Source organism: Aristolochia californica, unplaced genomic scaffold (assembly GCF_029961685.1).
Source record: "Aristolochia californica isolate CCGP_79_NKW_82.1479 unplaced genomic scaffold, dmAriCali1.0.hap1 SCAF_7, whole genome shotgun sequence".
In the NCBI taxonomy this organism is placed as follows: domain Eukaryota; kingdom Viridiplantae; phylum Streptophyta; class Magnoliopsida; order Piperales; family Aristolochiaceae; genus Aristolochia; species Aristolochia californica.
Window position 1 is genome coordinate 3,515,935 of NW_027182268.1, and position 21,165 is coordinate 3,537,099.

At 36.9% G+C, this 21,165-nt stretch overlaps 1 protein-coding gene across 2 annotated transcripts; it reads left to right on the forward strand.

The window, feature by feature from the left end:
- The first annotated feature begins 242 nt into the window (after positions 1-242).
- On the forward strand, positions 243-20,662 carry LOC137936089 (glutamine--tRNA ligase-like). 2 transcript variants are annotated; one of them, XM_068780632.1, is made up of 23 exons: positions 243-693; positions 1,617-1,667; positions 1,759-1,830; positions 2,019-2,118; positions 3,187-3,282; positions 3,532-3,593; positions 4,339-4,434; positions 4,523-4,618; positions 7,118-7,270; positions 7,348-7,403; positions 8,452-8,542; positions 9,050-9,136; positions 9,273-9,470; positions 9,549-9,647; positions 10,014-10,145; positions 10,234-10,370; positions 10,985-11,084; positions 11,507-11,602; positions 11,701-11,801; positions 11,905-12,010; positions 12,123-12,212; positions 17,892-18,021; positions 20,411-20,662. In XM_068780632.1, the coding sequence occupies exons 1-23, from the start codon at positions 562-564 to the stop codon at positions 20,506-20,508; spliced, it is 2,379 nt and encodes a 792-aa protein (XP_068636733.1). In that variant the 5' UTR covers positions 243-561; the 3' UTR covers positions 20,509-20,662. The 2 variants fall into 2 exon arrangements, with proteins under 2 accessions (XP_068636733.1, XP_068636734.1); XM_068780633.1 differs by having other exon boundaries at positions 10,994-11,084.
- The last annotated feature ends 503 nt before the right edge of the window (positions 20,663-21,165 follow it).

The following is a 21,165-nucleotide window of genomic DNA, read 5'->3' on the forward strand; positions in this document are numbered from 1 at the left end:
ACCGAATCGAACCGAGCTCGAGCCGCTCACAAATCGGCTCAATTCGAAGCCACCCCTACTAGTAGGGTTGCAAATTACCTTTAAAAGTATAAAGAACGGCAAAGCTACCTTATTAGTAGATATCCTCAACGGCTTAGATTGATCTCTGGAGTCGCTAGAATGACTCGCGAGCAGCGAGCTATGATGCAGCTCTATTAGGAGGAATGTGGAAGAGAATCATTTTAACTCCCTACCTACATAAATCAAGGATGAGCAAATCACTCGATTTTGTGGGGCAAGGTTGTGTTCTCGTGAAAAAAAAACTGGATTTTAGATAATCTTGCGGTTCACGTACTGTCCCATTCCAGTTGACCGTCGCAGATTCCTTTGCTTACCAAGAAAAAAAATTGAAGATTCTTCTTAGCTTCATTGACACTCTCTCTCTAAATATCCCCCAACTGGGAGTTGTTTGTCATCATCACTTTCATCCCCCAATTGGGTTATATCCTCGATTCCCACGGGGCTCCGATTTTATTTTCGTAGATTGGGAGGTTCTTGGAGTATCGAGCCTGTTTTATAAATATGGGAGTTGATGCGGACGTCAATAGAGAAAAAATGGATTTGTTCGTCAAGATAGGTTTGGACGAGAGGACTGCTCGAAATACGCTCGCTAATGCTAAGGTTACAGCTAGTTTAACTGGAGTCATTCGCGAGGTGGGTCCTTCCTACATTGCTCATGTTTTGTGGTATATCACTATGATGCTTTAATTCTTGTTAAGGACTGTCTATCATCAGCGTTATCTGTCTGGATACTTCATCTATTCGGTCAACTTCAAATGCTGGATGAACTTGTTCTCGAGGGGAATTCTTCATTTGGCTTCTTTTCTCCCTGGCTATGGAGATTGCTAGTTCTATTTCAGCTTGCTTTCTTATGTTGGTTCCTGTTGTGGTTTCGATTACTTACTCTTTTCCTTGAGTTTCTTCCTACTCCAACTGCTACTAAACTAACAACCCATTAAGGAACTCCTGCATCGACACCAAAGACTCCTGTTCCTAATAAGAGAAGAAGCACTGCTCCTAAGAGACGAGAGCGAGGTGATCCAGTAACTCAGTCAACTAGTCTTCCCTTCTTTCATTCCCGCTGGAAGGGCCGAGTTGTAGTCTAGCAAGCCCACTCTTGTTATTCTCAACATGAAGTCATTAACATTTCTTGCTATATGAAACCTCACAATCTCATGCTATTTTTTTTCTTATTTATTTATTTTTTTTGGACATATTAATAACCTAATTGATTCGAAGATTTCTGTCATTGATCTTACGCATACCTAGTTGAACATTTATGTGGCTTTTACTCTTGACTAGGAAAGGCGCATCATGTCTGATGAGCCTCCATTAGACATGTTTCTTCGTACTTATGTACTTACATTCCCGTGTCATATGGTATCACTCCAAATACTTTTAGTTAGTTAATTCCACTGTACTTTGACTGTGACTATGCTTGATTTGATCTTCTGGCATCACTACCGTTTTGGACATGTCTTAATCTATGCTCCAATTGCATGAACTCAGTCTTAAGCCATTTCTGATCAAGATGTTTGTTTTTCTCTTTTTCATTCTTTTGTGTCTGAATTTTACAGGCAGGTGTTGTTGATGGATGTGAAAAAATTATTGGGAACCTTCTTTACATGGTATATTACTAATTCCAGAAAATAAATTCAGCAATATCAATATTCGGTGCCCTTTTCAACATGCTTGAACCTCTTTTTCCTTTCAAAACAGGTGGCCACAAAATTTCCAGTTAGTGCACTGAAACATCGGCCAACTATGCTCCAATATGTTGTCTCATCAAAGGTGATAATTTCTTTATTTGTTGCATGTCTTCAATCCTTTTTACTGTTTCGTCAGAGGACAAGTGAAAATGGTATCTTGTGCATTTTCTTGATCTTGAGTTCCTTTAGCTGTTTGTTATATCATACAGATTTGATAGCCCTTGTAGCTCACTCACTGTAAAATATCTTCAATTTTTTTTTTCATGGCAGATAAAGAACCCAACTCAGTTAGAAGCAGCATTATCATTTTTGGGAACTGTTGGTTCAGAAAGTTTTAACTTAAATGATTTTGAAGAAGCTTGTGGTGTTGGTATGCTCCCCTCTAATAAAGTTTCTCTTTAGTCACTGTCACTCACAGACATCAGATGGAATGTGTTGGTCACTCTTTGGAGCAGATTTACTTTTTTTAAGGTGTATGAAACTCCTTGAACTGATATGGTGGCTCAATGGAACCATATCATTGTTTGGTAAAGATTTGCTCGTGTATGTTTGTCATCTATAAAACTGGCACCTGTACTCTTTGAACTCGACATGTAAGATTTGTTTGTGTCTTATCAAGCATAAAACATCGGCAGCTTGCAGCTGGTGGGTCCAGTTGCTTTGTAACTATGTTAAGAAAAAAAATCTGTATAACCATACTTCAAGTTAGTAGCTTTTTGGTTACCAAAATCTAGCTTCAAGTTAATAGAGAACTTTTTCCTTTTTGATGTGTGAGTTAGTCAGTTAGTTGATGTGTAACCCAAATCTTTTTTTTTTCTCCTTTTGTCCCTATTTATTTCATACTCTTTTTCTTGAGCTCCCTTAATGAATTGTCTTTCTCATTGCTTTAAAAAAAAAAAATTGATATGTGGATTAAGCCAAAATGCCACGTGGCATTTGGGGGGGATGTAATCAACATTCAAAGTCAGAAAATTTTTGTTGGGAAATGGACAGGCTGAGAGAAATACACAGATCATCATGAAACGGAGAGTGATATCCCAAAGCATGCCCCATAAAGATTTGTGATTGTGATAGTTTAAATAAAAGAGTTGTGAATTATTGGCTTGAAAAATCACTGCAGTGGTTTACTAAATCAGAGATCTAAACTGATCATCATGAAAACCAGACAGTGATATCCCATAGCATGCCCCATAGAGACTTGTGAATTGTGATAGTTTAAATACAAGAGTTGTAAATTATAGGTTTAAAAAATCACTTAAGTGGCTTACTAAATCAGAGATCTATGGTATGTACAAGTTGTTTCTCTTTTCAGTATGTCTATCCATTAACCATTCCTTTTTGGAAATGGTTCCTCATGTATCCTCGTCCATTTTATCCTTCGTTGATGAACATCTTTTATGGAATACATTTATGACTGACATTGATTGTTCTCAATCAGGGGTAAATGTTTCTGTTGAACAAATTGAGTGTGCAGTTGTGGAGGTTTTGAATGAGAACAAGGAAGACATTTTGGAGCAGCGTTATCGAATAAATGGTCATTATTCTTTTATTTTCAGTGCTTCAGAATTGGGACATGTTTATTTTGTAATAGTATATACTTTTTCTTTAAAATTGTATTTTTCATTATGTTGTGGTTGTCACTTTCTGGTCCTTTTCATTCCTCATTCATGTTTTGATTTATTAGTATCCATCACGGGGTGGATGCACTCATAGTAGACCATCAAAAGACAGCAAATATACTAACAGATGGCTCTGATGTTTGATTTCTGCTCTTTCGGTCCAGTTGGCAATCTCTGTGGACAAGTTCGAAAAAAGCAGCCATGGGCAGATGCAAAAATTGTGAAGGTGATGTGTTGCACTTTGCATTAGTTATATGCAGTAAATGTTTATTCTCTGAATTATTATTTTTCCTTATGTATCCATCGAATGACAAAGTGTAGTGATAAAACTAGCAAATGATAGACAAAGACTAGAGGAGAGGGATTCATGTACTATACCTCACCCTGTTTGGGATGATGCTCTGATAATAATAGTGGTGTAACCTTAGCAGGAAATAGCATAATTATAGTGCTTGTGCTTATGGTTCAACAAGTGGACTTGATTGACAGTAGTGCAATGAGCTTTTTTACCCTCAACTATGTACAGTATTTATTGTATTTACTTGTTTCTAAAGGAAGCACGGCACAGGCACACTAATGAGAGTCTTGTTGTTATTTGTTGAGGGATCAAACAAGTAGAAGAAAGCTGAAAATATATGGATGGAAGTGGTGAAGCTTTCTGATAGAATAAGCTGAGGGTGAAGAGGAATGATAATAATATTTACACATTCGTAATGATGTTGAAAAATTATTTACTCTATGATCAGCTTATGAATAACTTCTATGTAACAAAAACTGCTTGTTGAAGTTCTAGGATTAACTTCTGCATGTAATAAACTGCTTGGTATTATACTTCTGTTGTGCATAAACTATATTTCTTTGTCTATACATGAATGATGTCTAGTGTTACCAAGAGACTTGATTTCGAATTATTTATACTTCATGCCATCTTATTTTATAATTATCTGCTCTTGTTATGTACTCTTTTACAGCATATGATAGATGATAAACTTCACGAATTGCTTGGTGAGAGGACTGCTGCTGATGATGAAAAACCTTCCAGAAAGAAGAAGGAGAAGACTATTAAAGTAGGGGTAGTGCACTTCCCTGCACCTATACTTGTTTTGTCATTTTTCTTTTGATACCAAAGAAGTACTTCTCTTTTCAAATATGTAGGAACAAGTTGTTGCAATCAATAGTTCTTCTGCACAGTCATCTGAAGAGGAATTGAATCCTTTTACCATATTTCCCCAGCCTGAGGAAAATATGAAGGTAGTTTTGCTCTACATTTTTCTTTTAATTTGCATCATGTATCGCTTTCTGTAAAAATTTCTTCTTTGAGCTGTTGAACCTTTTGTGTCTAGTCTGGCGAAGCCTTTCATTTCATTGGCACTTCTTTCCCTTTTTGTTGTTGGGTGTTTAGTGTTGTTTTCTGTTTTAAATGCTTCGCTCTCGACCAATTTACCCTTTTTTCCTATTTGAAGGGGAAACTTAGTACTTGTGTTCATTGTGGCATTATAATCATGTGATTTGTACTAGCAGCTAATATATAGATTTAATCTCATTTTTTCATTATTGTCTTACTTAAAGTATCTGTAAAAAGTAAGAAGAAGAAAGGTTGAAGAGAGAGAGAATCAGAAGGAGAGAGCTTGGAGAAGAGAAATTGAGAAAAGAAAACTCAAAATTCGTGGCTGGACTTCTTCCAACTTCTATTTATAGATTTAGAGTTGAGTAGGTGAGGTCAATTTACAACATTGCCCCTATTTTAAGTGAAAACCCTAATTCTCTATATCTCCTATTCTACGTGTCCCCTTTGCATGAAATTTGGTCCGTAGACATAGTTTGACATGTAGAATAAGATTACATCATGAAAAATAAATAACGACAAGGTAAAATGACCACAATGGCCCTATTTTGTTTTTCAACACTCCCCCTCAAGCTGGAGAATATATGTCAAACAATCACAACTTGCTGTAGAAATTCAGGTTTCACGCTTTCCCAGTGCTTTAGTTAGGATATCGCCGAGTTGATCACCAAACCGAATATACGGAGTAGTTACTTATTTTCTCAGTATCGCATCTTGGATGAAGTGACTATCTACCTCTATATGTTTTTTTATTTAATGAAATACTGGATTATTTGCAATGAAGTTTGTTGCCTGATTATCACAATACATAGTCATAGAATCCTGCCAATCGAGGCCAAATTCTTGGACAATAGATTTTATCCACATTAGCTCACTGATAGTGTGGGCCATTGCTCTATATTTTGCTTCTGCACTAGACCGAGCAACAACATTCTGTTTTTTACTTTTCCAGCTGACTAAACTTCCTCCAAAAAATACATAGTATCCAGTGGTTGATTTCAACTTACCTGCACAGACTTAAATTGTCTCAATATGAATATGCTTTACATCTAGCATTTGTGTGAAGAGTATGACGACTATGATTAATTTACAAAAATGGCCATCACTATCCTCTGGTATCCATGTTAACTTCAATTACATTGTTGGTCTGAACCTTGTTGGTGGATAAATGTCAACATATTATGGGAATGAGTTTACCTTGTCCTCAATATAGTCTTTTTTTTCTTGTTATAAGAAAATACAATGTTATTTCTCATTGTTCAAGTAAAATGTTCACATACTATTGACGTATAAGAAATTGCCCTGTAATTCTTAGAGAACTGAAATCTTTGAATCGATGTTAATCTTATGCTATCTAGACCAGCAGCCAGTAAAGAACCACAGATTTAGTGTCTAGGGGCCAGTACACATCTTTTTTTTTTTTTGAAAAAGATGTATTAATAAAACAAATTTTACAAAATTTGGGGGAGCAAATCCCTTACAACCAACGATTGTAGGTTGGCTCCCTACCTAGCAATCACATCTGCTGCAGAATTAGCGGATCTCGGAATGTGAGTCCAAATACAAGAAACAATTGAGGTAATATCTAAAATTTCCCGAAAGGTATCCCAATGCCACCACGGGGGAGGATAAGCATTCTCACACCAGCCGATAACCACTTTTGAATCACCTTCGATATGAAGAGGGCCGCTGCAATTGTCCCTGAAGACGCGGAGACCGGAGAGGAGGCCATGAAACTCTGCAGACGTAGAGTCAGATATGCCCAAAGGGCCGGCATAAGAGAAGAGCTGATTGCCGGAATGGTCTGAAATAACTCCTCCAAAACCCGAAATCCCTGGATTACCAAGAGACGATCCGTCAAGTTTAACTTAAGGTAACCAGGGGCAGGAGGAGTCCATTCTTGCAAAACTGGGATCTTTGTCCTAGAATGCATCTTAGCCATATTTTTCCAGTTTTCACGGATAGGGGTTCCCAAAAAGGAAGAGAAGGCTTTCTTAGGGGGCCAGTACACATCTGGTTCCTAGATGAGTAACAAGTGTTAATTATATGCACATAGTGCAGTCTTTTGGACAAATAGATTGTGCCAACAAGTAGCAAGTGTACAACAACCTAGATAAAGGTTGTGAATAATTCGTTTTAGTTCTGTTTACCTATCACTATTTTTAAGTGATTATGTTGAACCTTTGAAAAAATTGCAAATCCTGATTAAATACTCATCTGGAGAATATTGTCAGTGTGTAGAAATTGCTCTTTTTCTTTTTTATCTTTCTATTTAAAGTATATATTGCTTATTTTCTGATTCTCTTAATTCTGATTTTCCTTCATGGATAATTGCCTGCTTATACCTGTTCGGCGTCTTTGCTGGGATTTTTAAACTGGATTACACTGGTCCTGTGGGTTGTCAGGTGCATACAGAAATATATTTTAGCAATGGGTCCATTTGGAGGCCTCATAATACAAAACAGAAACTTGAAAGGCATTTGGCTGTAACTGGGGGTAAAGTCTTCACTCGCTTCCCTCCTGAACCAAATGGATATCTACATATTGGTCATGCCAAGGTAAGTGAAATTTTGCTGTTAGAAAACATTAGACAGCATAGATTTTCTTGCAGTTGCATCTCATAAGAATTTTTCAGGCTTTGTTTGTTGACTTTGGCTTGGCTAAAGAGAGGGATGGTTGTTGCTACCTTAGGTATGAGTTGCTCTGTTAAGCACTTTTTTTCTGGTGTCTGCTAATTTTTTTGACTTTCTGTATTTAATAAATCTTTAGAACTTTTTAAATTTATGTAGTGAGCAATAACTTGCAGAAGGCCAACTTTGCAATAAAGATAGCAAATATGTAATAGAAGGAAGATTCATGTGGCCCACATCAACATGGCTGGAATAAAACTATGAGGATGATTTATTTTTTTTGTTTGGAATTTAGTAGATTTATCTGTCATTAGAGGCTGATCTCCTTTTGTAGTGGATGGTTGAACTTTACCATGCAAATGTGTCATTACATACTTGATTAACTGATCTTGGCAGCAATAATCACAATATGAAAAAAATGTTTGGACTGCAAAGGCTTTTTAAGAATTAAAACAAATAAATGTTTTTGACTTATTTCTGTGTATGATATTAAAACTCTCTTAAAGTTACTTTTCATTAAAAATTTCTAGAATATGCAAATTTAATTTCTTTTATTAAACATCTTTAATTTTTCCTCTTTATTAAGGAATTGTTGTTGTTGATTCTAAAAAAAATTGGGAATGAATTTCTTATCTATTATGGAAGTGGGTTTCTCCTGATAACCACTTTCAGAAAACATATATAAGAGGTAAAAGAAAGTGCATTTACAACTTTATATCCAAGTCTGGAAGGTATGGCTGCATTTGAATAGCTCCTTGGAGGGATCTGTTGGACATAGCTCCTGCAATGGGTCATGATTTCTCCAAGAGGCTGTTGGGTACTGAAAAATCTTTCTGGAGCTACGCCATTCACATGATCGAGTATACTGGCCCTGTATTGTTATTTAATGTCACTACCTCCCCGTGTCAGGATTGGGTAATTTGCATGCCTGTTACCTTCCTTGGATGTGGTAGTACTGGTTGAAACATTTTCTGACTAAAGCTTTTTGAAATGTAAAGACCGAGTAGTTTTCTTTTTGAAAAAGCTGAGAAGTTCATTGGTGCTTACGTTTAGTGGTGCTTCACACTAAGTTTTTATGAAGTTGATAATTTGTTTTTCCTGACATTTAGGTTTGATGATACAAATCCTGAAGCTGAGAAAAAAGAGTATATTGATCACATTGAAGAAATTGTCCAGTGGATGGGCTGGAAACCTTTTAAGGTAAGCTAATTGTCCATGATGAAGAGTGTTGATTAATTTTAGCTTTGCCAGACATAAACAGGTTCCTGATAAGCATGTTTGATAGGCATAGTAATATGTTTTAGTGAAATAAGGTAATAAAGGAGATTGAGAGAGAGGAAGAGAAAGAGAAGAGGAGAAGAGACAGCTGCAAGAGAGTAAGAGTGGCTCTCGTGATTAGAGTTCAAGTCCACACTTAATCCTTATATATAGCTTAAGTTAAAAACAAAGGTACAAAGATAAATATATCCTCAGTCACTTAAACCCTTGTAACTCCTACATTATACCTCCTAATAACATGAAACTCGAACTACATAAACTCTCAAACATGCTGAATAAGATAAGGCTATATCTAGGAGGTGTAGACAGTGAGAAATTACCACATTAACCTTCACACTATTTTCTAACAGTATTTCATATGAATCTGTTTGGTTGTTATCATTGTCATTGTTGTTAAACAGTTTTTATCGAGTTCATGAACTTCAACAGATTACTTACACCAGTGACTATTTCCAAGATCTTCATGATCTGGCTGTGGAGCTGATACGAATGGGCCATGCGTATGTTGATCACCAGGTTGTAATCAAATAGAAACAAAAGAATATGTGTTTCTTATACATTTATGTATACCTGTAATCTTCTATACTTGTGGGATAATTTGATGTTAAGAGGCTGAGATATCTATTTGGTTTATTTTGCTTTTACCTTTCAGTTGCCAGAAGAAATAAAAGAGTACAGAGAAAAAAAAATGAACAGTCCTTGGAGAGAGAGGCCAATTGAAGAATCACTGAAACTGTTTGATGATATGAGAAAAGGCAAAATTGATGAGGGCAAAGCAACACTCAGAATGAAACAAGATATGCAGAGTGATAACTACAATATGTATGATTTGATTGCCTATAGAATAAAGGCAAGTCATAATTTCAAAATCTTTGTATGTATCTTGTACTCACTTGCATTACTCATCAATGTTGTTTGGTTGAAGCAGTTTACTCCACATCCACGTGCCGGTGACAAGTGGTGTATTTATCCTAGTTACGATTATGCTCACTGCATAGTGGATTCTCTTGAGAATATCACACACTCAGTGAGTTTTTTATTTTTCCATTCTCATTACCGATCCATGATTTCACATAGTTCTTAAAAAATTTGAGGATATTCTTCCATTGGAATTTAAGAGTTCCTTTTTGTAAGACTGATTTTCGTCATATCACTTCTTTCTCTTTGCTCTTCTTCTTAGGATTGGTGGCAATTGATCTGTTATCTTACATTAATTATTTTTATACTCTGATTTAATTTTTCATATCTTACAGTTACAATTTTACATATTGGTTGTTTTAGTGAAGTTACTCAGTCGTGCTGAAACCTAAGGCAGTCAGTTGGCCAATTTGGGATTGACAGCCTCTTTTGACCATATGAATGGCTTGAACCTGATCCTAACTTCAACTTGCAGCTATGTACCCTTGAATTTGAGACTCGACGGGCATCATACTATTGGTTACTGGAAGTGCTGGATCTCTACCATCCTTATGTTTGGGAGTATTCGCGTCTCAATGTCACCAATACTGTGATGTCAAAGCGTAAGGTGCAACATAAAACTGGAACCTTTACAATATGAGAGATTTTGTTTTTAGAAGTTCTGGTAATATTATTACTTTCTTAAACTGCTGCAGTTAAATCGGCTAGTTACAGAAAAGTGGGTGGATGGTTGGGATGACCCCCGTCTAATGACGCTTGCTGGTTTACGTCGTCGAGGAGTGACTCCAACTTCTATTAATGCCTTTGTTCGAGGAATTGGAATCACTAGAAGGTTCATACAAAATACTTTTTGTTTTGGATCTTGGTTATTTTACCTACACAAGTACCCCATTAGCTTTGGGACTTGAATTCATGACCTTGTAATGGAAACCCTGCCTGTAGTCATTGAGCCAAAGTTTGATGTGAAATATAGATTTAGATCTTTATCATCTGTCTAGTTGTTTTGTGTTTTATATTATCTATGCTATTTATATATTTGCATTATTCTGTGTTAGATGGTTTAATTGAGCCATCATCTCCCATTGTGTGCTAAACTCCCTAGTGTGGCCATTAAACTGAGGCTCCAGCTGCAAATCACTAGTCTTTGTGTCATATGTAAATGTTAATGGGGAAATATATGATAGTGTCAGTAATGTGGCTGCATGGTGCCTTTTTAAGAGGGGCCCATGTGTATGTTGAATTAGAAGTCGAAGTAATTTTCTGTCCTAAGTATGAGGGTGACACTTTATTTTCTTAGTTTTTTCATTGTTGTATTTTTTCTTTAAGGAAAGTGATAGTATACCTTGAAGATATGGTGATGAAACTAATGCTTATTATTCATTAAAAATATATGCATATCTTTGTGTATCAAATCATTCTCACATCCACCTGTATCTGATGTGGCAGTGATAACAGTTTGATCCGTTTAGATCGTCTTGAATATCACATTCGAGAAGAAATGAACCATACGGCAGCTCGCACTATGGTGGTGTTGCATCCCCTTAAAGTACGTCAAGAAGTAGTTCTTTAATGTTGATGTTGATTTTGACTTGTTGTTCATTTATTTCGGATATGTAGTACTTGTAGAGCTAATTGGCTGGAATATTTTTTCAATTTGGAGTATAGAGCCCTTCCATGAATTCTGGATTTCAGAGCCTTTTTCTGTTTATTCTTTGTGCAATTGGCCCAGTTGTGTAGGTTTTTTTATTTTAAAGTCTTTTAGAATAGTTTATTTCTTTTGATTTCATATGGTTTGGCTATATTATGCGGCTTTTCTTTTTGTTCCATATATATTTTTATTAGCTATTATTTTTAGTTTTAAGCCCCTGATTTGTGTAGTTTTATCTTCTGTCAAACATGATCTCACTGATAAAAAAAGACCTTTTTATATTTCACTGTTTTTGGGGTTATTTTTCTATATTTTTTCAGGTTGTTATAACAAATATGGAAGGTGGAACCGTACTTCATCTAGATGCCAAATTGTGGCCGGAAGCAGTGGCAGACGATGCATCAACATCTTATAAGGTGATAAGGATTATAAGCTCTGCAGCTTGAGTGATTTTATATTTTTCAGATGTAGCTGTTTTTGTTCAAGCCAATGATTAATATTTCTATCCCTTCAGGTTCCTTTTACAAATGTTGTTTACATAGAACGCTCAGACTTCCGGATCAAGGATTCAAAAGATTACTATGGACTTGCTCCTGGAAAATCGGTCCTCCTTAGGTTTGTTGTTTTGATCTTTGTTGTCTCTTGTGGATACTCCTAATGTTTCTTTGTCTTGTAATTTGAAGTACATCCATTTTCCTTCTGTCTTTTTGATACACAGATATGCTTTCCCTATAAAATGCACTGAAGTTATATATGGAGATGATAAGGAGGCAATTTTAGAGATCCGGGCAGAGTATGATCCTTCCAAGAAGTCAAAGCCCAAGGTTTAGGGTCTTCTTTCTTGTTTGTTCTATTTTATCTGAGTGCACTATATTTTCTAAAAGTAGTAGCAAAATTGGGATGGTTGAGAGTTATCTGAGCAACTGAATATTGCAGGGTGTTCTTCATTGGGTAGCACAGCCTTCTCCTGGGACCGATCCCCTTAAAGTTGAAGTGCGATTGTTTGACAAACTATTCAAATCAGAGGTGTGTAATTCATTTTTGTTTGTTCTTTCTCATTTTGAGGTTTGGGAACTGTCCCTCAATTGTAATGATTTAACTAGGAGCTGATTATTGCAACTTTTTTCTTTATCTGCACCATACATGCGTGTGCAAAATGTAAGGTTGTTTTAGGGTGTCTTTAGTCTTATCGTACTGGAGTGGCCCGTGCATAAGTCTGTAATGTTAGGATAGGCTACTGCTCTAATCAAAATTGGGCCCAATGCACAGATTTGCATGGATCCTAGAAAGAACTGATCCGGGAAAACAAATACAGATTAATCTGACCTGATTGGTTTGGAGAGACTGAAATGTAACAATCATTCAGTTTGAAAGCGCAAAATAAAATATATCCAGGTTGGCAAAATCTGGGCAAGTCTGGATGATTGAGGTGTATAATACATTCAAGTGTATATGGGTGTTAGAATTAATGCTAGAACTGTTTCACCTTCAAAACTTCTAATGTGAATCAGGCTTCTGTATGCTTCTAGTGCTCTTGCTTCATTACTTAACAGTTTCTTTTATCTTTTGATTTTTTATTTTTTTTTTACTTTGCATCACATAAGAAAAACATGCTTCATTCCACAAGGGAGAATCTGAAAATCTAGAGAGTGATGGGATGATTGAGGTGTATAATGAAATAAAATATATCCAGGTTGGCATAATCTGGGCAAGTCTGGATGGTTGAGGTATATAATAAATTCAAGTGTAAATGGGCGCTGGAACTAATAGTAGAACTATTTATCGACCTTCAAAACTTCTAATGTGAAGCCTGTATGCTTCTAGCGCACTAGCTTCTTCACTTAACAAATTTTTTTATAGTTTTTTAATGACTTCCCTTAGCACACCAAGAGCAACAAGCTTCATTCCACAAGGGAGAGAATATGAAGATCTAGAGAATGATGGGATACCCCATCTTTGCAAGCATATCTGCTGAAATATTTGCAGCTGGTAGTATGGGCTGCCATGCAACCTGAAGATCTTTTCGAGGTCTTGTCCTTCCTTGGGGAGGGAGGGGCATAGTGCACCACTGTAGTATCCCAACTCTGATCCGAATTTAGTTTGTTTAGCAAGAGAGGAGCCTGTTTTGGGGGGGCATTTTTTATCCTGGAGGCATAGCTATTATGTCATACCCTGGTCCTCTCGGCATTGCGGACTCGACCACTGCTGAGCTCTCTGGCCTCCTCCACAGGCTTCGCATTTTCCGTCATCGTTTCGGAGGTCCGCTTATCGTGGAGGGTGACTCCAAAGTTGTCATTGGTTGGTGCTCCACTGCCTCTTTCCCCCCTGTGGCGTCACTGGCAGTTTTTTCTTGATATTATGGATATTGTTTCCACTACCTCTTGTACTTGGTCCCATGTTCTTAAATCAGCCAATTCGACCGCTGATTTCTATGCTGAATTGGGTCCCTCCCAGAAATCTCTTGATGTAAGGGGAGGCCTCCTTTGATGTATTCTTTTGCTTTTCTTCTTAATAAAATCATCACCGTTTCAAAAAAAAAAAAAAAAAAAAAAGAGGAGCCTGTTTTGGATGTTCTAGCTATTTGCTGGCGAGTTTGAAGAGGTTTCCCAAAGGCTCAACGCTTGTGACTGATTGGGGGAATCCATGTTTTTGAAATTGGAAAGGTTTTGCATAGTGTTTATCTGGTGTTTTTGGGGTAATGGAAGCAAGGGAAGGGAGTGGGTCTGCTGCCTGATTCAAAAATGGGTCAAAGGCGGGGCTGGCACAGTGTGTGTGATTGTTATCAGTGGGGTGACATTTGTCAGTTTCAGCCTCGGTTTCTTGGGTGGATGGTTTGTTTTTGTGTGGAGTGGGTGCTTTTAGGGAGGGTGGATTTTTGCCTCGTAGTTCGGTGTGGTCGGTGGGACATGGTTCTACTGAGAAATCCATGCCACTTGGTGAGCTGATCTCCGTTGGGGTAGCGAAGTAGGGGACAGGAACAAGTTTGTGTCAGGTTGATTAGGTTGGTGGGTTGGAATTTCGCTATCAATCTGCGTTGGTGCAAGTTCAGGTTTACGAATTTGGCAACAGGTGTGGGTTCACAAGAGTTGAACTTGGAAGCAACAGCATGTTCTCCTCAAATTTTAACTCTTTCAGCAGTTATCTTGATCTAAAATTTCTCTGTTCTTGCCAGGATCCAGATTGCGTGTAGGTTTGAAATTGGGATGGTTGCGTAATCCAGATTCAGGCATAATCTATTTGACTTCTTTCTTTCGTGTGTGTGTCCAATCCTCTTAGTCCTCTGAATTTTCGGCAATCTTAGAGAAGACTTCCTTGCACCTGAGTTCCGCCAATAATCCCCAGATTTTAATCCATTGCTTTACCTTCTCACCATTTTTAGTTGGTGTCCAGTTCTGATGTGAGGTGATTGGCTGCTGGAGGAGCATTCTGCCATGAGTTTGCACTACCTCCTTGTCTTGAGCATCTTAGAATATGGCAAGCCACTGATTTTCCGTGAGGGAGATCAAAGGTGGGTGTTCTAATCCCTTGTGTTCTTTCATCCAAATTCTAGCTTCAGCTCCTGTTTTAAGTTCTGCTTCTGTTTCCACAATGAAGTTCCTTTCTAGCTTTTTCCTTTATTAGTAAGAAAGGATTCTGGGATGTCGATTTTGTAGGTGGGTCTCATGGTGGTGGTATCTCCGTTTACTTGTCTTATGAAGAAAGACTGGAAATGAGCTCTGGTGATGCTTGTCTAGTTGACATGACTTGCACTAAAAAGAAATGTTGGAAGGAAATTTTGGAAATACCTGAATTAGTTTTTTTGGGTATGGATGATCTAGTCTCAGATGCCACTGTAAGGGTGAGCCTGCTGAGTGTAGCGTATGTAAGGTATTATCTGGTAGGTCGCTCCCTAAATAATATAATCCTCCTCTCTCATGAGCTGAACAATCGTTGTCCTTGCCATGAGATCTTGAAAAATAGTTAAGAAATAGTTTATAACCTTTGCTAATTGACTCATAGGTAGTAAATCCAGAGGAAATTTAGGGACAAGTAAGGCTAATTGAGGTGATATGAAGGACGTTGGCGTGACATTAACCACTCCTTGAATTGGTGAAACAGACCCATCGACAAGATTGACATGTTTTATACTCAAGGTCTCCCTCAAGTCGGAAAATAGAGAAGACATACCTAACAAATGTTTGGTAGCCCCTAAATCGAGAACCCAGGATGGTGACGGGCACACAGGGAAAACAAACATACTTGAATTGGTCCCGGTGGTAGTAGGAACAAAAGCAGTACCATAGATGCAAAAGGGGAAGCAACAGAGATCTGAGCTATACGTTTTGCAATCTGCTGTTGTTGCTGAATTAATTGTTGCATTTCATTAAGGGCTCCAGGTGTGATAGGTGCTCCAACATCTAACTCATTTCCACTGCCATCATGAATAGTGGAGTTGGCCTATGCGGGTTTTCCAAACTTAATCCAGCATCTATCGGAATGGTTAATGTGTCCACAATGAACACACTTCCTTTCTGATTTACCATCCCCATGGCCTCTTTCTCGGCCTAGGTCATCTCTACCTCTACTTTGGCTAGTACCTGTATGTCCTCTAGAAGAATCTGCTGAACCCGATACAATATCTTATGTAGTAAGAGCGGTCGCTTTACCCGTCTTAGCATCTTTCCCCACCTTGGGTATAATTGTTTTTTCTAGTCTCATAACCCTATTAAAGGTTGTGGATAGAGTGGGGATCTCATAAGAGGTGAGGATCTGGGCCTTGATTCCATTGAATTCAGCACTTCAACCGTTGAGGAATTTTGCTACCAACAACCGATTTTGTTGTTTCCTTAACTCATGTTGATCCGTAGTAAATGGATGGTAGACATTAATTTCCTGTCAAATGCCCAAAAAGGAACTATAGTACTCTGTAACTGTCTTGTTTCCCAAAGAGCTGTGTATAGCTCTTACACCCGTGAAAGTTTGCTCTCTTGAGCATATAAAGACTCTAAAGACACCTACATAGCCTTGGCAGTCTCATAATTCATTACATGATTCCGAAGAATAGAACCAATGCTATTGACAATCCAAGTAATAACTTGACTGTCTTCTGCTTCCTAGTCATCATCAGTGGGAATTGGGGGATCATCCCTAATGAACTTCGTCTTCTTTCTGGCCTTCAACTACATTCTAACTGATTTGGCCCAATTAAGATAGTTTGAATCATTCAATTTTTTAGAAGTTATAGTAATAGTATCGTTTCCACTAGATCCTGAAAATTCTCTAGATGGAGTATATGCTTCACTAGAATGAGCCATATTGATTGTATAGAGCCACAAATCTGCCCAATTTCATTTTTCAAACTAATTCTGATAGACTAGCTATGTGGGCCGCATCATGCAAAATTATGGTTATGGCAAACAATGTGACGTGCACACTTCAATCCCCTCTAATCACAACACAGATCTCAATTTCCAAGAAAATAATTTCAAATAAACTTCAATTAGGACTGACATCAGCCTAGATTAAGATGTCACATGCAAAAAAGGAGGGATAGGTGGCGCACATCTCAAGACAAGCATAATAAACCCTTTTAGGGCAATTAAATCATAGAAAACTGCTTTAGGAACAACAGAACCAGTAATCCTAGGGTTATGGCAGAAAAAGGAGATAAAGAGTCAAGTTTTTACCAACCAATAACCAAAAGATTTGAGAAACCCTTCTACTAGGAGATCATCTTCTTCAAAAGATGATGATTGTTGTCAAAGAGCCTTTTCTAGATGTGATCTATTGCTCTGATACCATGAAAAAATCAAAGATTGATAGAGATGTGAAGAGAGAATGAGAGAGAGAGAGAGTGGGAGAAGCTCAAAGAAAGAGCTACATTGGGGGTCGTAAACAACCCCTAATTAAATTAGGGAGGGGGAGGGGTTCGTGCACTTTGAAAGTGAATTACCTAGTGAAAGTGTGCGAAATGGAAAGTATGGTGTAAAGTAATTTTTTGTGTTAGTATGCACAATTTCGTATAGCAAAAAGTTCAGAAAAAATTTATTAATAAATATATAAAAATTAATTAATATTTTTATTTAATTAATAATATAAAATAAAATATATAAATAAGTGCTTACTTTTATAATATCCAAATGCAAGAGTGAGAGCACAGAGTGAGCAGAGCATGAGCGAGTGAGTGTGTGAGTGAAAGTGAATTTACTAGTCTTGGGAAGTGATTTCACTTGCACTTGTTTTTCTTAAGAACGAGTGAAAGTGAAATCCCTAGGCACTTTCACTCGCCACTTACAGTGTACACTAACGGGTTTTGAGTCACTTTCACTTTCAGAGTGCACTAACAGGACCTAAGTGAATTTGGTACAATTACATAAATGCCCTACACTTCAGTTAAACACCGTATCTCCATATATCTCTCATTCTAAATGTCCTATGTACATGTAAATTGAACTATAGACATAATTCAATGTTGGGAACAAGATTACATGGAAATATGAATACACTTATAAGGTAAAATGACCAAAATGCCCATGGACGTGTTTTTCAATAGAAAATTTTCTAATTTTATAGATAAAAGATAGTTCAGTCGACAGGTAACCCTTCTTTAAAGTGTTGAGAGATCTACAAATATTCAAAATTTTAAAGATGATTGTGTGTTTTTGTTAATAGTTTATTATCATTGCAAAACTAAAGTGAGTTTTCACCATGTCTTTGTGCTTACAGAATCCTGCAGAAGTTGATGACTGGCTTGCTGATCTGAATCCACTCTCCAAGGAAGTGATACCAGAAGCATATGCTGTGCCCTCTCTTTTTTCTGCTGTAATGGGAGACAAGTTTCAGTTTGAAAGGCTTGGTATGCTCTTGAAACCTGTTGGACCCTTGTTCTGTTGCTTGTTTTGAAATGCATTTCAAACTGCTTTGGGTTATTCCTTAAGTTTTTGGCATGCTTCTCTATCACCATGGTCAATTGGTAGTTGTCATAGATCAGCCAACTCTGTAGCTGACAGTTTTGCTAGGTAGAGGACCTGTCAGAAATCTCTCATTGTCTTGGGGTCCCTTCAGCCCTTGTAATTATGTTGTTTGGAATTCGTTAAGTTTTTGGCATGCTTCTCAATCACCATGGTCAATTGGTAGTTGTTATAGATCAGCCAACTCTGTAGTTGACAGTTTTGCTAGGCAGAGACCTGTCAGAAATCTCTCGTTGTCTTGGGGTCCCTTCAGCCCTCCTTGCTCAAAAACAAAAAAAATTGATAGTTGTCGTATTTTAAAAAATAGTAATATTCCAAATAGACGTTTACTAATAAAACATATTCAGGAAATAACCTTTTTATTTTTTTTATTTTTTTGGTTTCTCCATTATATCAGCTTTACTCTCAAGCCTAGTGAGACTCAAACTTTAGACCTCAATGTCACAAACCCTACAACAGACCATTGAACTGTTTGCCTTTTGTTTATTGAACACAAGAAAAAGCTGTTTTTATATCATGCCCTTTTTGCAAGATAAAATAAAGGAAAAGGTAAAAAAAAAACCTAAAAGCATTAACTATGCGTCTATGACATGGGCATATGAGCTAATATTTCAATGTCAGACCCACTAATTTGATGTCGGATTGTTGCTCCAATTGGGTACCAATATTTTAATATTGGGTTTGTTTGAGGTTCCCATCTAAGATAGTTGAAATTGTGGGCTCGTAAAAGAAGCAGGGCAGTTACTCTTAGGGGCAACTTTTTTTTTTGTTATTTTGGCAATACAAAGTGTGTATGCTCATGAATTTGGCAGATGTTTTTAAATTGCTTGTCGAAAGTGGGCTGTGTAACACATGCCACTCTCTAGAGGGATTCTGTGAAATAGTTTCACATCATCATTAAATTCTGATTCACAATTTTGTTAAGGTTTGCTACATGCAGCCTTCACCTGCTAGATTTAAAGTCTTTAACACACCACTACTGTCCATGTCATTTTAAGTTTTTATTTTATTTTTTTGAAACTGTGGTCTTTCTTTAATCTCATATTTTGATACACTAGTCTTAATTATTCAAACTTTCTCAAATCATCTGAAGTGAGATTCTCTTATTTACTAATCTAGTCTTAAGTTATTTGTAGGCAATGGTATAAGAACCAGCCTGCACCATAAACCAGAGTCTTCTTTAATTCTGAGTATGTTGGCAATTTGGAAACCATAGGAAAAACGTTTGGCAGAAAAATTTCTGTTTGACCAATTTTTTTGGTGTTTGTATCATTTTTGAATGGAAATTGGTTCCTCTTAATTCCCCTCGTCTTTAAAAAATGTTAAAGAAGATAGGAAAATGACTAAGAACCATTTTCAGTGGTTCTTGATCACTCACCTCTTACTTCTACTTTTTCTTCATTATGTATAAAACCTTTTATTTTGTTTCTAGTATACACAAGCACTAGAATTATTTTTTCCATTGCATTCTATGGCCGCACAAAGTGCTAAGAACTTGGTGAAAGGGAATTTTTCCAATAGAAAAAGTTTCCAATGAGAAAATTGGTTCAACGAAAAATGATTTTTTTTTTTTTTTCATTTTGTTTTCTTGTTGTCTCAAACGGTCCATTTATGTTCTTAGAAACCATTGTTCCCGACAAACAGGCTGCAGCAGTTAGCTGAACTGCCCCAATTGGGTGATTTGTTGGAAAAGGGTAATCTACTGAAAAGTTGATTATCAAGTATGAGTTCATACTTTTGGTGCTTTTGCGTGGTTGAATCAGGTCAGAAGGAAACCAACCATCAAACCCAACTGGTTCCTGTAGCATTGCTTCCAGATTTGCATTCTTTTGGATTTTTTCAATAAACTATCTGTCTACATATTCGTTCTAGGACAATACAGATCTGAATTCAGAGACATTCTGCTGTTTCTGAGATTTCCCAATGATGTGATCTTGTATGTTTATTAGCTAAAATGTGAGTATCTTCAGAAAATGCCTGATATGAAATGAGAGTGTCTGGAGAAGTTTTGCTCAGAAACAGTGCAACACCTGCATGTGACATTGAAGGGTAATGCCATAAGGGAGTTTTCCTTGCTCATGTTAATTCTGAGTAAAACTCTAGTTGCCATGACTGCTATCTAGTAGGAAAATTGTTGCTGTACGAGGGGAAGCAGTCTTCAATTGTCCTGTTGAGGATGGATTGATCTCTCCACACACTGGAGAAATTGATGTAGCCGGTGAGCGGCATATTCAAACAATATTGAATTGAACACTCGATTTTTTATTGTTTCAGGTTACTTCGCCGTGGATCCTGATTCAACCGCGGAGAAACTCGTCTTCAACAGAACAGTCACCCTCAGAGATTCCTATATCAAAGCTGGCAGCAAGTAAGTGCGGCAAGTGCAAGTTTGTGATCTCACAGCTTACGTGCATACCCAAACTTTTGGCTTTCTCACTTCTTTAACGAGTTTTAACGGGTGAGATCACAAACACTGTTATAAATCTTAATATGTCTTTTAGTAAAAAAATTGAACCAATTAGGCTATTTTATGTAATTAAATTATATACATGTATATTAGTAAAAAAAATATTTATATTAGTAAAAGAATAAACTAATAAGGCTATTTTATGTAATTTTGTTATAATGGTATTTTGGTCATTTTAAAATACATTTAAAATTATTTTAATTGGATCATATGAATTCTTTATAATGCAAAATATATATTTATGAAAATTGTAACAATAAGGCTATTATTAGCTACTTTTGATGGAAGGGTATTTAGTAATTTTATTAAATTCAAGAAATTATAATTCAACCTTGAGATGTGCTTTGATCATAGAGACATGTATATAGGTAAAGCATTGAACAAGGGTCTTTTCTAATTTTTAAGTACGAGGATAAGAGCTTGGTTCTAACACTAGCACCAATGCACACTCCATTCGTCCTCCCACCAAGCTCGTCACTCATCGAACGAGTACTGGGCATCCCACCTCCTTTTGATGTAAGGGGAATCCTCGACTAAGGGAGGAGAAAATGCATTTTGTTGC